This window comes from Octodon degus, unplaced genomic scaffold (genome assembly GCF_000260255.1).
Source record: "Octodon degus isolate 3935 unplaced genomic scaffold, OctDeg1.0 scaffold00127, whole genome shotgun sequence".
Taxonomy (NCBI): domain Eukaryota; kingdom Metazoa; phylum Chordata; class Mammalia; order Rodentia; family Octodontidae; genus Octodon; species Octodon degus.
In genome coordinates, this window is record NW_004524703.1 from 1,974,977 (window position 1) to 1,993,011 (window position 18,035).

An 18,035-nucleotide genomic window follows, 5' to 3' on the forward strand; every position below is an offset into this window, starting at 1 on the left:
GTGCTGGGGGATTGAACCGCGGTCCCTGATGCTTTTGCTAAGCTTGTTCTAAGTAGGTGCTTTAGACCACTGAGCCATCTCTCCAGCCCCAATGATCAGACTATTACATTTAGCAATCAACATCATGGTTGCAAAAAAAAGGTCTACATTAAAACCCTTTGTTTGAATGCTGTACACTTTCCACAGAACAGAAACTAAAATAATCTGTTATACAGTTAGTCACAAATACAGTCCTCGAGTTTTTGCCCATATGCATGAGTATTGTCTAAAACATGTCTTCTTTGTAGCAACTAGGCCCTGCCACCACTGTGCTTGGCTGGGTTCACAAATCTGTTTTAACCTGTAGCTTCCCTGTCACTTCTCTGGCTCTTCTCTCCTGCTAAGCTTTGTTTCCTGGAAGTGTTTAAAACCTTCTGCCACTGCCATAGCTACTGCTGCTGCTGGAGCCACCATAGCCACCTTGATTTCAAGGTTTGGTACAATATTGGTCTCCACCACCATAGAGCCCAGAGCTTCTGCCTCCAAAGTTTCCTCCCTTCATGGGTCCAAAATTTGAAGACTGACTGTTATAATTGCCAAATTCATTATAGCTTCCACCACCTCCATAATTGCTTCCATCATTACCAAATCCATTGTAGCCATTTCCACTGCCACCAAAGCCACCTTGACCACTGAAGTTTCCTCCGATTCTGAAACAGTCATTGCCACCAAAACCACCTCCTTGGCCACCACCAAAATTTCCAGAACCACTTGGACCTCTTTGGCTACAGTTCTGGCTGTTCACAGTGTGGTATTTTTGAATGACAATCTTATCCACAGAATCATGGTCATCAAAGGTTTCAAAAGCAAAGCCCCTCTTCTTTCCATTGTCTCAGTTATAATTTCAATCACTTCGATTTTTCCATATTGTTCAAAATAATCTTGTAGGTGATGTTCTTTAGTATCTACTTTAACGCCACCAACAAAGATCTTCTTCACTGTTACGTGGGCACCTGATCTCTGAGAATCTTCTCTTGAGACAGCTCTCTTTGGTTCCACAACTCTTCCATCTACTTTGTGTGGTCTTGCATTCCTGGCTGCATCCACCTCCTCCACAGTGTCATAAGTGACAAACCCAAAGCCCCTGGAACGCTTGGTGTTCGGCTCTCTCATTACCACGCAGTCTGTGAGTGTTCCCCATTGCTCAGAATGGCTCCTCAGACTCTCTTCAGTTGTTTCAAAGCTCAGTCCTCCAATGAAGAGCTTCCATAACTGTTTGGGCTCCTTGAGAGACTCTGACTTAGACACGACAGTAGTTGGAAGAGAGACTGACAGTGCTTCCTCTGCAGTGTCCGCCAGCAAAAAGGCTCATTTTTTCTTTATTAAGCAGTTGAAATCTCTTACAATCTAAATGTCTATAAGTCAAAATGATTTTGACACTGAAGTTATGGTTTCAGTTTGGAAAAAGTTTTTTCAAGTGACACCTGTTTGGTTGAATTAGCACTGGGGTATTTAGAAAAGCCAAATACCAAGGTAAGAACTTGGGAATGAAGCTGTGATTTTGGTGGAACCAGACTTAACGCCAAGCATCTTCCAGTGGGCATGGGGTGGGGCGCAGGTGGCACGGGTGTGTGCGTGTACACTTGTCCTTATGCCAGCACATTTGGAAAGTTAGGAAGTGCCAGCAAGTGCAGTGTCAGGGAGCCTCTGCTCTCCATATCAGCACCCCCAGCTCTGGAAAACTCACTCTGGAGGAGATCAGAATCCATGGATGTGCACCCTCCTTGTTGGCATGCCTTTGAGGAGCATTTGCTTGAATTTTGTAGTTGTGTTTTGCTAAGATGATGCATGGAGTTTTAAACTATGGAATCTCAGCATCAGTTTTCTTCTGTGATGGTCAATTTCTACTGCTAACTTGGCTGACTTGAAGGACACCTAGTAAGGCACATTCCTAGGTGTGTCTGGGTGGGTGACAGGGGCGGTCTCTGTCCCCTTCTGATCAAGCTCTTCCCTTGCACTCTGCTTCCTAAATGTCCTCTGCCTGAGCCTTCCACCGTGATGCTTCTGTCTTAGGGCCAGGCTGCCATGGACCAACTCTGACACCATGATCCAAATAAACCTGTCTTCCTTTAAGCTATGGATGTCAGTTATCTTGTTTAAGCAACAGGAAGGCTGACCATACACTGCATCAGTAGACATTGGATTTCATTAATAAAACTCAGAATAATTGTGTAGCATCCTAATGTTTAGATGCAAGATGCATGGAATTCAGAGAAAGCGTCAGTAAAGATAGGGCTCATGAATGTGAGCTGTGGAAAGAGAAAGAATCAGAGGATTAGAAGTCATAGCATTTGTTGGCTTGTCTGGCTTTGGTTCTTCCATTGAATCTCCTTTGCCAGAGCCAGAAAGTGAGCATCAAATACATTGACTTCACCCTTGTAGAAAATTCATGACCCTTATGTCTGCCAAATTTCTCTAAAATATTTTCTTCCTGTCATATGTGGTGTTTGTCTACATTATTTATTAAAAGTCCTTCTGTAATTCATTCCTTCTAAGACCTCCAAAGATGACATATCTGGGGAAAACAAATGAGCTTATCCTGTGTCCAGCATGCTGTCTGGCTTCTGTCCGTCCAGCTAGATAGAGATGACTTGCCTTGCTAGGCTGGTAGGCACAGCTGGCAGGGGCGCTGGCACGCCTGTCTTCAGTACGTGTCCCTCTGCTCTGGGCCACATCACCAGTCCAGGAGCACAGGCCACAGGTAAGCAACTCTGGTAATCCTGAGAACTGTAAAGCATGGCTGGCTCCTGGTGGCTACATGTGCCTTGTCCTGTCTTGACAAGATCAGTTCAGAGAATTCAAGGCATTCTGTCATCTATGCCCTCTGGATGTCCTACTGGTGACATGTGACATTATCAGCAGTGAGGACAGAAGGTTTCTAGGAGGGAAAAGTCAAGTAGATAAGCCCTTGCTTCCTAAAGCAGTTTTCCCTGTCACTTTCTTACCCATTTGTCCTCACAGGAGGTTGGAGGCCTGAGCAGTAATTGGCAAGGTTGCTACTGTCAGCCGGTTCCTGCGTTTGATTTTATTTCTTGAATTCCATGCCCAAGTAGCAGCCATGCTAAGATGGCTGCCATCTTGCCCTTTCTGTCATTTCTAATTTGTCTCAGTAACAGCCACTTGTTCTTTAACTGATCTTTGCTAAACATGGAGAGGGGAGGGAGAAGGGAGAGAGAGAGGCAGGAAGATGAGGGAGAGGAAAGCAGTACGCCCCTCCCCAGGGCCTTGTGCTAAGGTGAGCCTTCGGCATTGGCCACATAAACACAGGCCAGGGATGGTGGTGGGGACAGCAGGACAGGCAGCTGCCAACAGGTGGCAGGCTCAACACACTGGGCAGGCAGGGGCTGACAGCTGCATTCTTCTCTGAGGGATGAAGACCAGGGCTTGCTTGTGTTCCTGCCTCTGTCACTAATGCCACTTGGCACCTTATATAACCAATGTGTTTGTTACAGTCTCTGAATTCTACAGGTAAAATAAGGTGAAAGAATTTAGGAGGGAGCAAGAGCAAAAGGGTCTTGGATAGCAGGTCTGAATCAGTCTTAAAAGCCTCACTTTGTGGGTGACAAGGTAGCCCCCAGGAGAGAGTGGCTTGTTCACTCTGTGGCAGAGAGTTAGTGAGGTGCTGACGAGCTGTTGCCATGGACATGCGTGGGCAGTGGGGGCCCAGGTAAAGGTAGGGAGAGAACTTCTCCTCAAGGCCTGTCTTGGGGCAGGTGTGGAGTTATGTCTTGGTTTGGCACAGCACTGAGAGCACAGTGTGGCCTCTCTGACTGGGTACTGAGGGCAGTTGTGGCTGGTTTGTGGTGGCAGTGTAACCCAATGGAATGAGTTCCCCTCAGGTAGCTACAAAGTCATGGAGCACTACTAAAAATTAAAGAATGGAGTGAGATTTTTTTTGTCCCTAAGGAGTAGTGGGAACACCAGAGTTATCTGCAAGCAGTGCCCTCCCTGAGAGATAGAGATATGGGATTTAGTTGTGTTCAGGTGCCCATGGATTTCCACATAGGAAAACACTTCAAGGTCGGTAGCTTCTTGACCTTGCTCATTTCAAAGTTGTAGTTCAAGAAGAAAAGATGGTTAGCTCAGCGGATTAAAGTACCTGCTTAGGCAGAGGCAGGGACTGGAGTTCAATCCCTGGTGTGCAGTGCCAGCCCCACCCCCAGGGTGTGCGAGACAGTGACTGAGGCTGGGTGTGGTGGCACATGCCTATAATCCCAGTGCTTGGGAGGCTAAAAACAAGAGGATCACTAAAAGTTTGATCTGTGTAGTGAGACCCTGTAGACCCTGTACTAAATACAAAAAAAAAAAAAAAAAAAAAAAAAGAGAGAGAAAAAAAGGAAGATGCCCACATTTCTGGGCACACTTCGCTCAAGAGCACAGAGCATGTGTTCAGATGGCAGACATGAGCCCTTCTGCACTTTTACCTGAACAAAGGAAAAGATGCTCTGGAGATGCGTTAATGTAGGTGGCAGCAGCTTAGCAGCTGGTAGCAGGATGAGGTGCTGGTGAAGTGTGGGAGGGCAGGGCGAGGAGCATAGCTCTACAAGAGGCACATGGCCATTATCTCCCTGCATCTTCCCATATCTCTCTGTGCATGTCACGGGTCCAAACGCTCCTTGTAGAAGGCCATCCGTCATGTTGGGATAAAGTTTATCTCCACCTAAATGTGTTTGTAATGAACACAGTCACGTGCTGAGGTTTGATGGGTTAGGACTTTCCCATGTGAGTTTTAAGGGGACACATTTCAATCATTAAAACAATCCCTGGAAAGAAACCACTTAAAAGTGATCAGCCAAAGAAAACATTAAGCTATCCAGTTTAGAAAGGAGGCAGGCGGTCTTGGAGTCAACTCCATGTTCTTTACCTCTTGTCCCTCTTTCATGCAAAGCTCTATCTGAGCCGTTGGGTTGGGGTAGCTGTAGCCTTTCCTCCCATCCCCCTGGGGCAGTGGTAGGAGATGGGAAGAGCAAAGGGGCTGCTTACCATCTTGTGGGTTGAGTGCCTCCGACAGAGGTGAGGGTGCCCCCCCCCCCATGCCTTGCTGGTTTCTTAGAAAGATGCGAGTATCATCCTCTACATAAATGCTCACTTCTTTAAGTGAGGGTTCCTGTGCTACCCTGGAGCTTGCTTTCCCAATGGAAGAAGCTGAAATGGACAATATACACTGAGGGTAGGCACTGTCCAAGAGGTTAGTAGGCAATGGACGTGATGGGGGAGACAGAGGAGAGGATGAGGCCTGTGGGTGTAGATGGGACCACCAGGCCAGCCTGGATCAGAGGGTCCTACATGAAGGATGACCTCACAGCAGGGAGGAGTCTGGGGGTGCTGCATTTGGGCTGAGAGGCCTGAGCCAGCCACAGCAGATCTGAGGAGTGGTCAAGGGGCCCCTGTGGCTAGGGCAGAAGGAAGGCTTGGACAGAAGGTCAGAGGTGTGATGGGAGATGGCTTCATGGTCCTTGTGAACTTGGCCTTGCCCAGGGGAGGTGGAGAGGGCTTCAAGCAGAGCAAAGTGATATCCTTACCAAGGCTCACTGGGCAGCAGCCTGGAGACCAGATGGTGGAGGAGAGGGAGGGGAAAAAGAATAGCCCTGAGCATGTAGTGCATTGGAGGGCAGGTGCTGTGTCCTGGCAGGAGAAGCTTCCATTCTCAGTCTTCTGTCCTTGGCTAGATTGCTCATCTTAGGGCTGCTTTTTGCAGACTCACTGAGCCAAGATGGTGGAGCTACATCCTGTAGAGTTGCCTTCTCTGGCCCCTGACAAGTCTTGGCTTATCCCATCTGTATGAGTCATTGGGGTTAACTTAAATTCCATTTTTTCTAGTTATTGTTGAAGATCAATCTATCCCTGCACGAACTGATTTATTTTTTATCACTGATGTTTGTGTATGCGTGTGTATGTGCTTGTGTACGTGTGTGATACTGGGTCCCCATTCCCCCTTTGAGACAAGTTGCCCAGGATGGGCTCCAACTTGCTATCCTCCTGCCTTGGCCTTCCTAAGTGCTAGGATTACAGGTGTGTGCCACTACCCCTGGCTCAACACTAGCATTTTTAAACACAACAGTGTTCCTTTGTGAAACTGCAGGAAGTCTGAGGGTGTCCCATTCCTTCCTAGCCTGAAGTAAGGCCATGGTGAGCTCCTGACTAACCAAAGGGTCCTGTGTCATTAAAAAGCAACTGTCAAGGTCACTCTCACATAACCTGCTTCTCAGTGCCTAGGCTGAAGGCAGGAGCACCATATTCTGCCCCAACCAATTACTGCAGCAACTCTCTGCCTCCTCTGTGCACAGTGGGAAAGAAACTGCCTGCCTGTCTGTCTGATCACAGGAGTGTGGCCCAGCTGCTGCTGCATGGAGAAGCAGCTTCTTTCTTTTGGACCTTGGAGAAACATATGCAGGCTTTTAATAGCTCATACAATTGATTTGATTATTGGAAATTGGAAACCCACGTGTCTTAGATTCCCACAGCTGTAACAGAGAAGCATGGACAGATAGCTTACACCATGAACCTTATGGGTTCCAGCCAAGAGGCTGGAAGCTTAAGAGTAAGGTGTGGGTGGGGTTGGTTCCTCTGGCCTTGGCTTGCAGGCTGTCCCTCTGAGTGCATCTATGTCCTCACTTCCTCTTCTTACAATGATCCCCATCAGGCTGAGTTAGGGCCTAATCTAATGGCCTCACTTCAACTTAGTTATCTCTTTAGTGGCCTAATATTCAGTTACATTATTACTCTGAGATAGCAGGTTAGGACGCAATCCATTAGTCTATTGCTCCTGGCCTTGTGTATGAGCTGTAGATGTGAGCTCCCTGTATGGTCCACAAGTTTCATTTGTGGAGATGAAATTTGGTTATATGTTTGAGTTTCAAGAAGGATGCATTTTTACAAGTTGATAGGTTATGGCCCTAGTAAGAATTGCTGAATTGTTATGGTGGTAGTCTAATATGCCTGAAACCCTTAAAACAACAGCTTATCTTCCCATTGGCCACTTCCTCTTCCTTCCCTTCTCCAGCCCTGGGTACAACTTCCTTTGACCTTTCCTGCCCACACAAAGGAGTCTGCAATCAGCTCCTTATATGTCACTAAACCCGCCCCTCAAACTCCGCCCCTGGCAGACGTCCATAAAGTCTCAGGCTCCCTGTCTCAAGCCATCTCCCTGCCCTTGGCCCTCTCCATGTGTTTAGAGTTAATAAAGGCTTTCCCTCCCCCTATGTCTGCTTCTCTGCCATGCCGCCACCACCGCTGCCATCGTTGTTGTCTCTAAAACCTATTACAGGTAATATTGATTGAATTGTGAAAGTAACTTGATTCTAAAACAATTCCAGATATTCAAATAACGAAACTTAACAAAAAAAGGAGATAAATGAATGTCCATTTTGTATCTGTGTATTCAAAATTGTTAGGATAGTTATATAGTTACGTTCTCTTAATTAATAGAGGGATTTGTTCTAATGGTGTTTGTAAATAGGATATCATGTCTGCATCTTGTACAGCAATTAACTACTAGGAAGAATGTATGCAATGTGTTAATTATTGAAACTGTCCTACCAATTTGATTTGAGACTGTCTCATTGCTATTTGTTTCTCAATAAAATTACGAAAAAAAAATAAAACAATTCCAGAAATCAGGCTGGACAAATAGAGCACATTTCATATCAGCTCATACTTCTGGGGCAAGTTGAGCGGCATTAGTAAGGTGAGCAGAGCTGGGCAGAGCTGGGCTGCCTGATTGCCAGCCCAGCTCCGCAGTCCTCCCGCTGGATAATCCTGGGCAGCTTGTCTAAGTCTCTGCATTTTCTTCTCTGGAAATGTGGGTATAATTACATAGCTCCTATTCAGAGAGAAAAAGTAAGGATTTAAAAACCCATCAGGTAAAATATGGAAGAGTTCTTGGTGCAAAATAAGCATCCAATCAATGCTTGGCTCCATTATTCCTAGGGCAGCTGTTTTGAATGAAGGTAGTCATTTCCGTAAATTAGGTCTGGTGTGTCTGCCACAGCATAGCCGCTAATCTGTGTGGGCTGTGTGTATTCTTCCCGGATATAGCATGATTTGATCTGAGAAGCAAGTTGTTATTTGTCAGGAGCAATATGTAATCTTAGTGTGACATGGGAACTAGTTTTAATCACTGATATATGTAAGACTCTCAGAAACTTTTACATGGTCTAATATCATGGCATTCAATTTATATTTCTTCTCCTGAAATAATGACCTGTGGAGCACAGTGTGACAGTAAGCAGCACTGGATGTGTGCTGGGCTGGTGTAACATAGTTGCATCCTGGTCCAGACACCCTTCTCCTACGAGAAGCAGTCCCCTGGTATCTACAGTATGTATTACAGTTCTGTGTAACACTTGATTTGAGAAAGGTCTGCGACTAAAAAAAGCTTGGAAGCCATCAACATAGGACATAGATTATTCATATTCTTCTATCCACCCCACAGCTTTCATTGTGTGTATACCCCAGGGATGCAACTAATGTTAGTATTAGCTTGAGCAAAACATAATTAGGAAGGTAAATTACTGAAAAAGTAATATGGTATAAGTTAAATAAATTAAATATAAATCAAATCAAATAAAAGATAATGCATTCAATTATCTGCATCACTACTTCTTTCCTCTCACATGGATATTTGAGAGGAGACTAATTTTCATTCTAGGATAAGGCCAGCTCTGAACTTCACTCCCAGAAAGATGATGCTTGGCCTGATTTTTATTTGTATCTTGGGCATTAGCTAGAGGCACTGCCATTTGGGCCAGCTAAATTTTAGTATCAGACAGAGAACCCACTCTGTCTTAATTGTCAATGTATGCATTCGTCTTTGTGCGTGTTTGGGAATACTTATTAGTAATACACTATTAAATGCTCATACAGGTTCAATTATGTGGTGAGATGTTTATTAAAAATGTATTAGTTCAGTGGACTCCCGTGAGCCTGGCAAAGGAGAGCACTTTTCTGTCCAAGGAAGGACTTGAGTTTGGAAAGCAGTGCCAGCTACCAGGTGGTGTAGTCCCAACAGAGGCAGACCTCCTTCAGGGCTCCACATGCCCTGTCCTCCTCTTGCTGATAGCCAAGGTGCCTTACTTTCCATGTGAACTTGATGCTCAGACTTACCTGCTCTCAGAAGACCCACTCTCCACCCCACCAGATCTGGAATCAGCAGGCAGAATTCCAAAGGTTGTTTGCAACAGTTCCCATTGGCACACTCATGGTTCTTGAGACAGTGACTCCTGAATTCAGAAGCATTTTGTGCCACTAAGCCCTGGACCAGGCTTAGCTCCTCCATCAGGGTCAATTTCAGGCGTGCTGGAAGATCTGCCTCTTTTGAGAGGAGGCCCCAAGGGGGCTAGTCAGCATGACGGAAGCCTGAACTGCTTCCCAGGTCTTTACGTGCCAGGTATGCAGAAATCACAAATTGTGGAGGGGGCAATGTCTCAAAGAACTTCTCACATTCAGAGAACAACAAAATCCAACAACTTTGCAGGTTAGCTCTTACTGTATTTTGCAACCATGTTATGATTGTGTGGTCCGTACCCGTCTCCCACATGCCATGAAACTGCCAACTTCCTCTTTGGAAGAGCACTTCTTATCAAGCTCCTTCTTCCCATCCTTACAAGGAGTGATCAAAATATACAAGGAGTGTTGAGAAAAACTTATTATGGTAAAAGATGCATTGTCATGAATCTTCCTCAAAACACTCCCCCTTTTGCTTTAAACACTTATCCTGTGCTGCTTTTCACTTTCTGAAGCAGTTCTGGAAGTACTCTTTTGTGAGTGTCTTTACAAAATGTGATTAAAAAATACAGTGAATGCTGCTGCCAAGTGATGCACCACAGAAAGGCAGATCCATAAAGTCATGATAGTGTGTCCTCATCCACCTTATTCATTGGCATTAGCACCGTGCAACTTCTGGCTCTTCCTTAAAGTTACAGTGACCATGAAAGGTAACATTTGGACTTGTTTCAGGACATGAAGGCAGACATGACAGCGCTACTGAAGACACTCATGAAGGAGGACTTCTAGAACTGCCTCCAAAACTGGGAACAGCGATGGGAATGTGTGTTTGAAGTGAGGGCAATGTGTCTTTCACCACAAAAAGTTTAAAGAATTTAAATGTTCACCATGTATTTTGATCAGACCAAAGAGAACATTGCCTCTCGCTTCTAGCAGCGGTGAGCATGTGGTTGAGGTCAGAGGCTGTACCTTTGTGCTGAGTTCTTGATGCCAGTGGCCCCTCAGATACAGAAGAACAAATAAATCCTGAATACTTGAGAGGCACTAGACCAGAAGCTGTCATTTCTCTGCAGCCTCTCTTCCCAGCCCTTTGTCCCTTCCCTTCCCATCTCTTATACCCTATAGCTCCCATACCCTATGCCAACTGGCTTCCTGATGGGGTGCCTTCTTGCTTTGTCACGTTGGATTTTCTTTCTCCGAATTGCCCTTCATAGTGCCTCCGAGTTACATTTCCACCTCCACAAGGTTCTCTTTCATATTGTTCGTCTGCTTGAAATCAGAATGATTTCCCATTGCCTGAAGGAGAAAGCTCAGACCTGAGCCTGGCACATAATACCGAGAAGAACTTGGCCTGATCATCCTTTAGCAATTACTTTCATGGAAGCTATTCTACGCCTATTGAATAATATTGTAAATACTCTAAGCATATTTATTTTGGTCCTCTTTTCTTAAAAATGCAAGCCAGATGCTATCAGGCTTTCCCTCCCTCCCTTCCTCTCCTTCTTTTGCTCCTTTCCTCCCTCCCACCGTGCCGCAAGTAATTGCTCCTATTTCACTCTGTCACAGCTCACCTGTGAGCCATTTGGATCTGTTAGATTCATCTTCTCCTGCAGTCTCATTCTCTTTCCTTTCTTTACTGAAACCTAACTCACTTTCTGTGTCTTCTAGTAAGCTTTGCTTCCTGTCCCTTCATTTGTAATTTTAGTATATGTGTTGCTGAAGCAAGCACTCTACATTTCTAAATTACTCCTAAACTCTTGTCTCCATTGTCTGTATTCTCCCAGGGCAGGTTTTAGTTAGTGGGGTCCTCCTAGTATTGGGTTTCTCTTCTCATTGGAGTAGTTGTTTCATCTTGCTTTATGTTTTAGTTGATCACCTGCACATGTTTCTTTTCCCCTAAGACACAGCCTTGAGACAAAGACAGGAATCTTGGATGACCCATGCATGCTACAGATAGGGCCGAGTGCTCCCTAATGGGCTCCGGGGACTGTTTCCAGTGATGGGGCTGCGAGAGTGCACACAGCAGGTCGCTGATGCCCACATGGGACTTGTGTTCGGGGGTCGGGGGAGATAGTGCATGAATAAACAAACATGAGAAGGCAAAAGTACTGAGGAGAAAAGAAGCAGAGCAAGGGCCCAGAGAGCAAGGGTGTTACGTCATACCTGCTTTATACACGTGTGTCTGCAACGTGCTCTTGGTGATGCTGGGTGCAGAGGACATTTGGTACATGTTTGTTGAATTGATGGTGAACCCACATAGATATCTGCTTCCTGTGTAAACCATCCTTCCAAGGTGGTTGTAGAAATCAGATCTGAATCTTTTACTGCTGGGAACACTCCTAGGTCTATCTTCTCAGTATCAGGAGATGCATACTCTGGGAAGGTTGACAGATTGTAACACCAGCTGAGGTAAAACACCAGGGAGGAAAGGTCTGCTTCCCAGTGACAAATGTTAATGCCATATCACTTCCCTACTGCTCCTCTTCCATTCTTGGGTGATAGAAGGGTCACTGATTTACTTACTGTCCTGTATGTGTAGTTGTCTACCTGTGGTTAACAAAAAGACCAATGTCCTCTTTTTAACTCTTCTAGCCTTCGGGAAAGAATAAAAGTCCTGAACTTGTCACTTAAAGAAATCACCAGCAAAGTAAGTACCTTTATATTCCCATTTTCCAAATAAGTCTATGAGTTTGATGTCTACATAACAGGCTACCTGGGCTCTAGAAGAAAGGGAGCATTTTCCATTTCATGGCTTTTGTGATGAGCCAGAGAGCCTGGTGAGGGGGCTGCTGTCTGCATGGAGGGCTTGGCCTGTGCTTGCCTAGCATGGACCAGCCTGACTGTGGCCTCATAAGGGGTTGCCACTCAGGCATAGGGCAGGACTACTGCTGTGCACATCAAACACCTTGCTTAGAAATGCCTCTAGAAAGGAATACTACACAAAGTTGCCTACTTTTCCTCTTATGAGGGTGTTGTTTCGGCCCTTTACACATGGAAATGCTATAGGAGATGAATGTTTGGGAGTTTTAAAAAAGGTTTCATTTGTCTTGAGGGTCATTTTGTTTATTTTATCTGCCACTTGTACATCTGTAGCAAGATCTTGGAGTGTGTAATGAAGATTCCCTCAGCATTCCTTGAGGGCACCGTCACTTAGATTGAAGAGTCCTTGTCCTGGCGGTTTGGGCTAACCACAGTTTACAAAACCTGTCCCCTACGGTCATGCCTGCCCGAGCTGTTGATGGCTGAGTGGTAGCATCAGTTACTCTGAGTTATTGCTAGGTCCCCTAATCTTTGCCCTAACCCCACCCTAAGGGCTGGTCCTGAATCCCTCATCATAGGCATCATGGGCTTCTCGTCAGCATAGGCATCGTAAACTGGAGGTTCTAAGATGGTTAAGACACAGAACAGTTGCTGAGCAGAGAGCCCACTGGCCAGGGACAAATATCTTTTTGTTCTCATAGCAGGGAAGTAGAACCTTGGTCCTGGAAGGGGAATGGTGCCAAAGGCCCTTTAATATCTATAGCTAACTGTAATCAGGGTGTGTTGTTAGCAGGCATGTCCACAGTCACTTGGCCCTTGCCTCACCCTTTTCTGACTCCCTTGTTTCTAAGACAACACCTGGGGGTGTAGTGGATGGCCACCCAGCAGCAGGACTGATGGGTAATACTTGGGTAAAGACGTCTTCCAAACAGGAGCAAGTGGTGTCTGTAAGATGGTGCCAGGGTCAGGTGCCCAGGAAGTCTTGGAGCTTGGCCCATGTCTCTGGCAGCCTCCTGTGATGATCCTTCAAAGTCAGGAGGAGGGTGAGGGCCACACCATGACCCCCTTTAGCTTTTCTTAACACCTTGGGTTTGCCAAGATACTCCTGCTATCTTAGTCTACTTGTTTCTCCATAGTAGAGTACCACAGGTTGGTGGCTTTGTCCACATCATTTCTCACAGCTCTCATAGCTGGAAGGATGAGGTCAGGGAACAGCATGGCTGGGTGCCAGAGGGGTGCCCCTTCCGACTATTGGGTGGCCAACTTCTCACTATATTCTTACATGGTGGGAAGGGGCAGAGCTCTCTGCAGCCTTTTGTCAGGACACTGGCCCATGATGAGGCTCCATCCATGTGGCTCATCTCCTCTCAGCCCCTCCTGTCTTAGCCCAGCCCACTAATGCTAAGTATCTCAACATGCAAACTTTGGGGTGGACACGAACATTCAAACCATCACCCACCCCATCTCTAACGTGCCCAAACCAGGCTTATTAATTTGCTTTTCTGCAAAATTAAGGAGCTTTTGTCTTAGATTTTAAAATGCAAATGTAAAATCTCCATTTGATAATGAGATCCTCAGGGTCTCATTTTATTTGTAAATTGGGAGAAACAAATTTCCTGAAGTGTGTACATGGGTATGGTGGGCCTGTACGTGTGCCCACACAGGAATGAGCCCACAGGGACCAAAGAAAATCTGCCAGCTACACAGTTGCACAAACACCTTTTCTCTGCTCTCAATAAGATGCACTATGGTGAGTACTTATCTCATACACACACACACACACACACACACACACACACACACACACACCTGCCATTCTTTAAGAAAGGGAGAGATGTACTTGGTACCTTTCTTCAACTCTCAAACCCATGGTAATTAAGGTATAAATAAGATGGAAGAAATAGAAGATAGTAGATTACATCGAGCAGAGCCTTGAAAATGTGCCTTGCAATTTAATAAGAAAATTTAGGAAGGTTGTTTCCTATTAATAGTGACAGTTTGAAGGATGGATTTGCTCAACAAAGGAGAAACTGACCCAATTATTATTAACAGATTCTGTTAACTAAAATCAGAAACTTTGGACATAGATTGGATGAGACCTAAGGCTTCTGGCTGTTGTTAAAGAATTAACAGAAATATCTTCAGACATCTCATGACAGCTTTAGATAGACAGGCCGAGGAGCAAAGCATCCATCACTGAGCACAGAGTCAGCTTGGGGGAAGGTGTTCAGGACATCTTTCTCTTCACTTCTGGCTCTGGCATCCTGACAGGTCTTAGGTCCACTGGGAAGGTCTTGGAAATAATTACTGTGGACATGTGTGTACACAGATACAGCCTTGCTGGTGTAGGCTGTGGCTTAGAGGCCACCCAACTGTGCCTTTGTGTAGAGAGGGTTTTCTAGACATACAGAGTGGGAAAGAGCACACGCAGGTCCACAGAGAAGCAGTGGAGAATTCCAGGCAGGAGTGGGTGAGGCTGCCTTTGATTCTAAAAATAACCTCTTTTTGGTCTGTGATAAGCAAAATATTTAAGCCGCTGGTATCCCGCAAACCATGGATTGCTCTGGGGAAATTAAATTTTATGTTTTCCTTGGGCTGCATGAATCCAAATGGGTTAATTTTAGTGTTTGAATAGAATTTCAAATTTTTGGCAAGAAGAATGGTGCTTCTAGGTAACATCCTTTGTGGACCATCCCCAAATATATCTCCAAAGACATTTTTATTCCCATTAAAACCATGCTTTTATTGAATTGGAAATATCTCTATGTACCTCATTAGCCTGAGTGTATGTAACAGAAAAATATATAGCTTCAGCCTTAAACAAAATAAAAGATAAAGACATTTGGGAAATGAGATACCAGTTTTCGATTTTTATTATTTTTGAAATGCAAAGAAAAATGTAGGAAATGTTTGCAGTGTTATGGGAAAATAAATGATAAAACCTGCAAACCTGTCTAAGGGTTACTTGTCTATTTTTTAAATCTGACTTGCCAGCAGGTATCTGCCCTCCAACTTTCCCTAGAGAGCATCTTCTAGTAATTAAATCTAGCCTGCTGCTCTGACCTTGATCTCAAAGGCCATACCTTAATTTACTGCTTGCTGTGGTATGCCAGGGACAGAACCAAGTCCCAGAGAGAGGCAATGTGAAAACAGAAAGAAGCAAAGGGCATGTCAGCTTAGGGTTAGGATAGAGGGAGGGAGGGGACCTGCTATTTGGGGTTGTGACTGGCAAGGGTTTTCTTCCCAGGAAACAGCTGAGCAGACAGTCAGCAGGAGTGTGAGGGAGGGAGGAAAGGAGGGTGTTTCTCTCCTACAAGAAGTAGAAAGCAAAGGCCCAGGAAAACAGAAAGTAAAAGTGACCAAATTATTGTGGCTGTGGTGTTTTTTGTTGTTGAGTGCACAACAGTTTGTGTTGCCCTATGCTGAGAGGGTCTAAGGACGAGCTCTGGGACACCAGTGTCAGCCTTCCTCCTTTACTCCTCCTGCTTTCTTCCTCTCCCCTTCCTTATTTTTTTTGCTTTCCTTTCTCCCTCCATATCCCCTTTCTTCCCTATCTTCCTTGCTAAGCTGTCCCTCCCAACGCTCTTTATTACCCCCCCTTTTAAATTAGTGCTTGTTTGCACTAAAATGAATAATTTTGGGAGGCTGGTATATGCATATAACATAACTGAATTCATTTCCAATCTCTTTTCCTCCCTCTCCCTCACCTTTCCCTTCTCCTGTTCCCCTTCCCCATCTTTAAGAGTCTCCTTGTATTTTCCTATCATTTCTCCTTTATTTTATTCATTTTCACATTCACATGTTCAGTTTCCCATAGTGTAAGAGAAACTGCAACACAACTTTCTGCATCTGTCTTGTATCACTTAGAAGGATGGTCTCATGCCCTATCCACTTTCCTGCAAAGGACAGGATTTCATTCTTCTACATGATTAAATAATATTCTTTTGTGTGTATATAGCACGTCTTCTTCATCCATCCATCTATTCATGTGTATCTAGGCTGTTTCCAGAACTCAGTTATTGTGAATTACACTGAGGGGCATATCACGTGTACCGTCTTTAATCCTCCTCCTCCTCCTCTTCCTCCTCCTCCTCTTCTTCCTCCTTCTTCTTCTTTACCTTTTTTCTAAAAAATAATTTTATTGAGAAACAAATAGCAATGAGACATTTTCAAAACCACTTACTAGCACAGCTTCAATAATTAATACATTTCATATTGTTGTCTTAGTGGTTATTCATTGTACAAGATGCAGACAGGATATCCTGTCCACAAACACTATTAGAACATGGCTGATACTGACACAGGATCTACCAACTGCAGTACAGGGTTTCAGGATAAATCCTGAAGGGACTTGACTGACCTTATCAGATACAAAAGTTACATTTCTTGTTATATAGGTCCTGCTTTATCTTGGTCTTAACCATCCAGCAGAAAAGTATAAAAACGAGGTATATAAAGTAAAGCCATATTAATATGCTGAGCTGGAAAAGGCTCAAGTCAATAGCTTCTGACGCTGCCGGTCCTACGGATAACCCACTGCTATTAGGGACTAATCACCCTTCTTAATCACGCACCAGTTTCGTTCCTGGCTGCTCTGATTCTGATTTGTGCAGTAGGTGTTGACTCTAGGATGTCCCTCCCTGCAGGTGAGCATGGGCGAGAAACTCTGCAGCACCCTGAGGAGGAGAGTCAGTGACCTTGAGACCCAGCTTCTGGCCTTGCTTGAAGCCAAAATGCTTGCCATATCAGGTAACTGCTGATGGCCTCGATAGTGACAGCCACCAACCCACCACCTCCCTTTGCCTTCCATTGGTATTGTCATGCTCCAACAGCTCCAGCTTTTGGGGGGCTTCCCTACAGCCCAGGTAATGGGCTGACCCACTTTCTCTCTGGAGGGTCAGTGAGCACTGCATGGGGGACCCCTGTGCTTCTACCTCCCCAGGGTTTCGACAGCAGATGTGCTGCTCTTGGGCTGGGACTCCTACAGCACTGTGCTCTGGGGATGCTCCATGTGGGTGACTGATGTGGCCAGACCTACCCCCAGGGGAGGAAGGGAAGGTAAGACACGCTGATGGGCACCTGTGGAAGTTCCATCGTACAACTTGGGAACTGCTGAGAACATTATAACTGGGAAGTTACTAAAGGATATATTTTCCCATCAATTAGTAGGTTGAAAACCCAAGCCCTCAAAAATAGTACCTTATATCCTCGTTTGAATAGCGCTTTTAAACATTCCGCTGTATTTGTTGTTTTATGTGATTTTCATATTAGCTGTAGGTGAGGGAGAGACTGTGATCTCAATGGGCAGATGGGGACAGTGACACCTCAGGATGTATCTTTTGGTTGTGTCTGCTTGTTACTCAAGCAGTGGCAGCTCAGGGGCTGGAGTCCAGGCTCCCCAGTGTGTGATCGATGGATTTTTAACCCAGTTATGGAATGACAGCCTCAAAGAGTTCTCCGAGATTTATAGGTTGAATGAGGCTGCAGCCCGTCAGCTTCAGAGGACTCATAAAATTTTAATAGAAAGGTATAATAATTATATGTATGGGTTTTAAATGGTGTTTTAAGAAGGAATACAGTAATTGGCAGCTTCTGCTCTTCAGATCATTAAACACTGATGTTGGCAGCTAACGAGCAAATTGGTCCCTGGCGTTGCCTCTTGTGCCATTTACAACCCGCAGAACATCACTGTGTGTGCACGGCACTTGGGTCTTAACAGCTCCACATGTCACTTACTTGGAATTATGGCTCCATTTGCTGAGGGGAAAAAAGAAGATTGAGTACAACTTTGCTTCTGAGTTAGGGTTTTTGCCTTCCTTTGTCAGTATATCTTCCCCAGGAATACAGGTGGGTGAGTCTCTGTGAAGCCCGGAGGGAAAGAAGGTGGAATGCAGGCTTCACAAATAGCCCTTGCTCCAGTGTGAATAATCTCTACAGAATCTCAGGGAGAGCAGATTGTTTCGATGTTATGTTACAGACGGGCCCGAGTTTTGTTTTAGCTCTTTGGCCAG

At 45.1% G+C, this 18,035-nt stretch overlaps 1 protein-coding gene across 1 annotated transcript in view; it reads left to right on the top strand.

The window, feature by feature from the left end:
• Disc1 (disrupted in schizophrenia 1) overlaps nt 1-18,035 on the top strand; it is a 352,530-nt gene that overhangs the window by 128,023 nt on the left and 206,472 nt on the right. The window contains exons 7-8 of the mRNA XM_023700878.1: nt 11,857-11,911; nt 16,671-16,773. Of these exons, the coding sequence (XP_023556646.1) occupies nt 11,857-11,911; nt 16,671-16,773 (158 nt within the window). The remainder of the gene's footprint in view (nt 1-11,856; nt 11,912-16,670; nt 16,774-18,035) is intronic.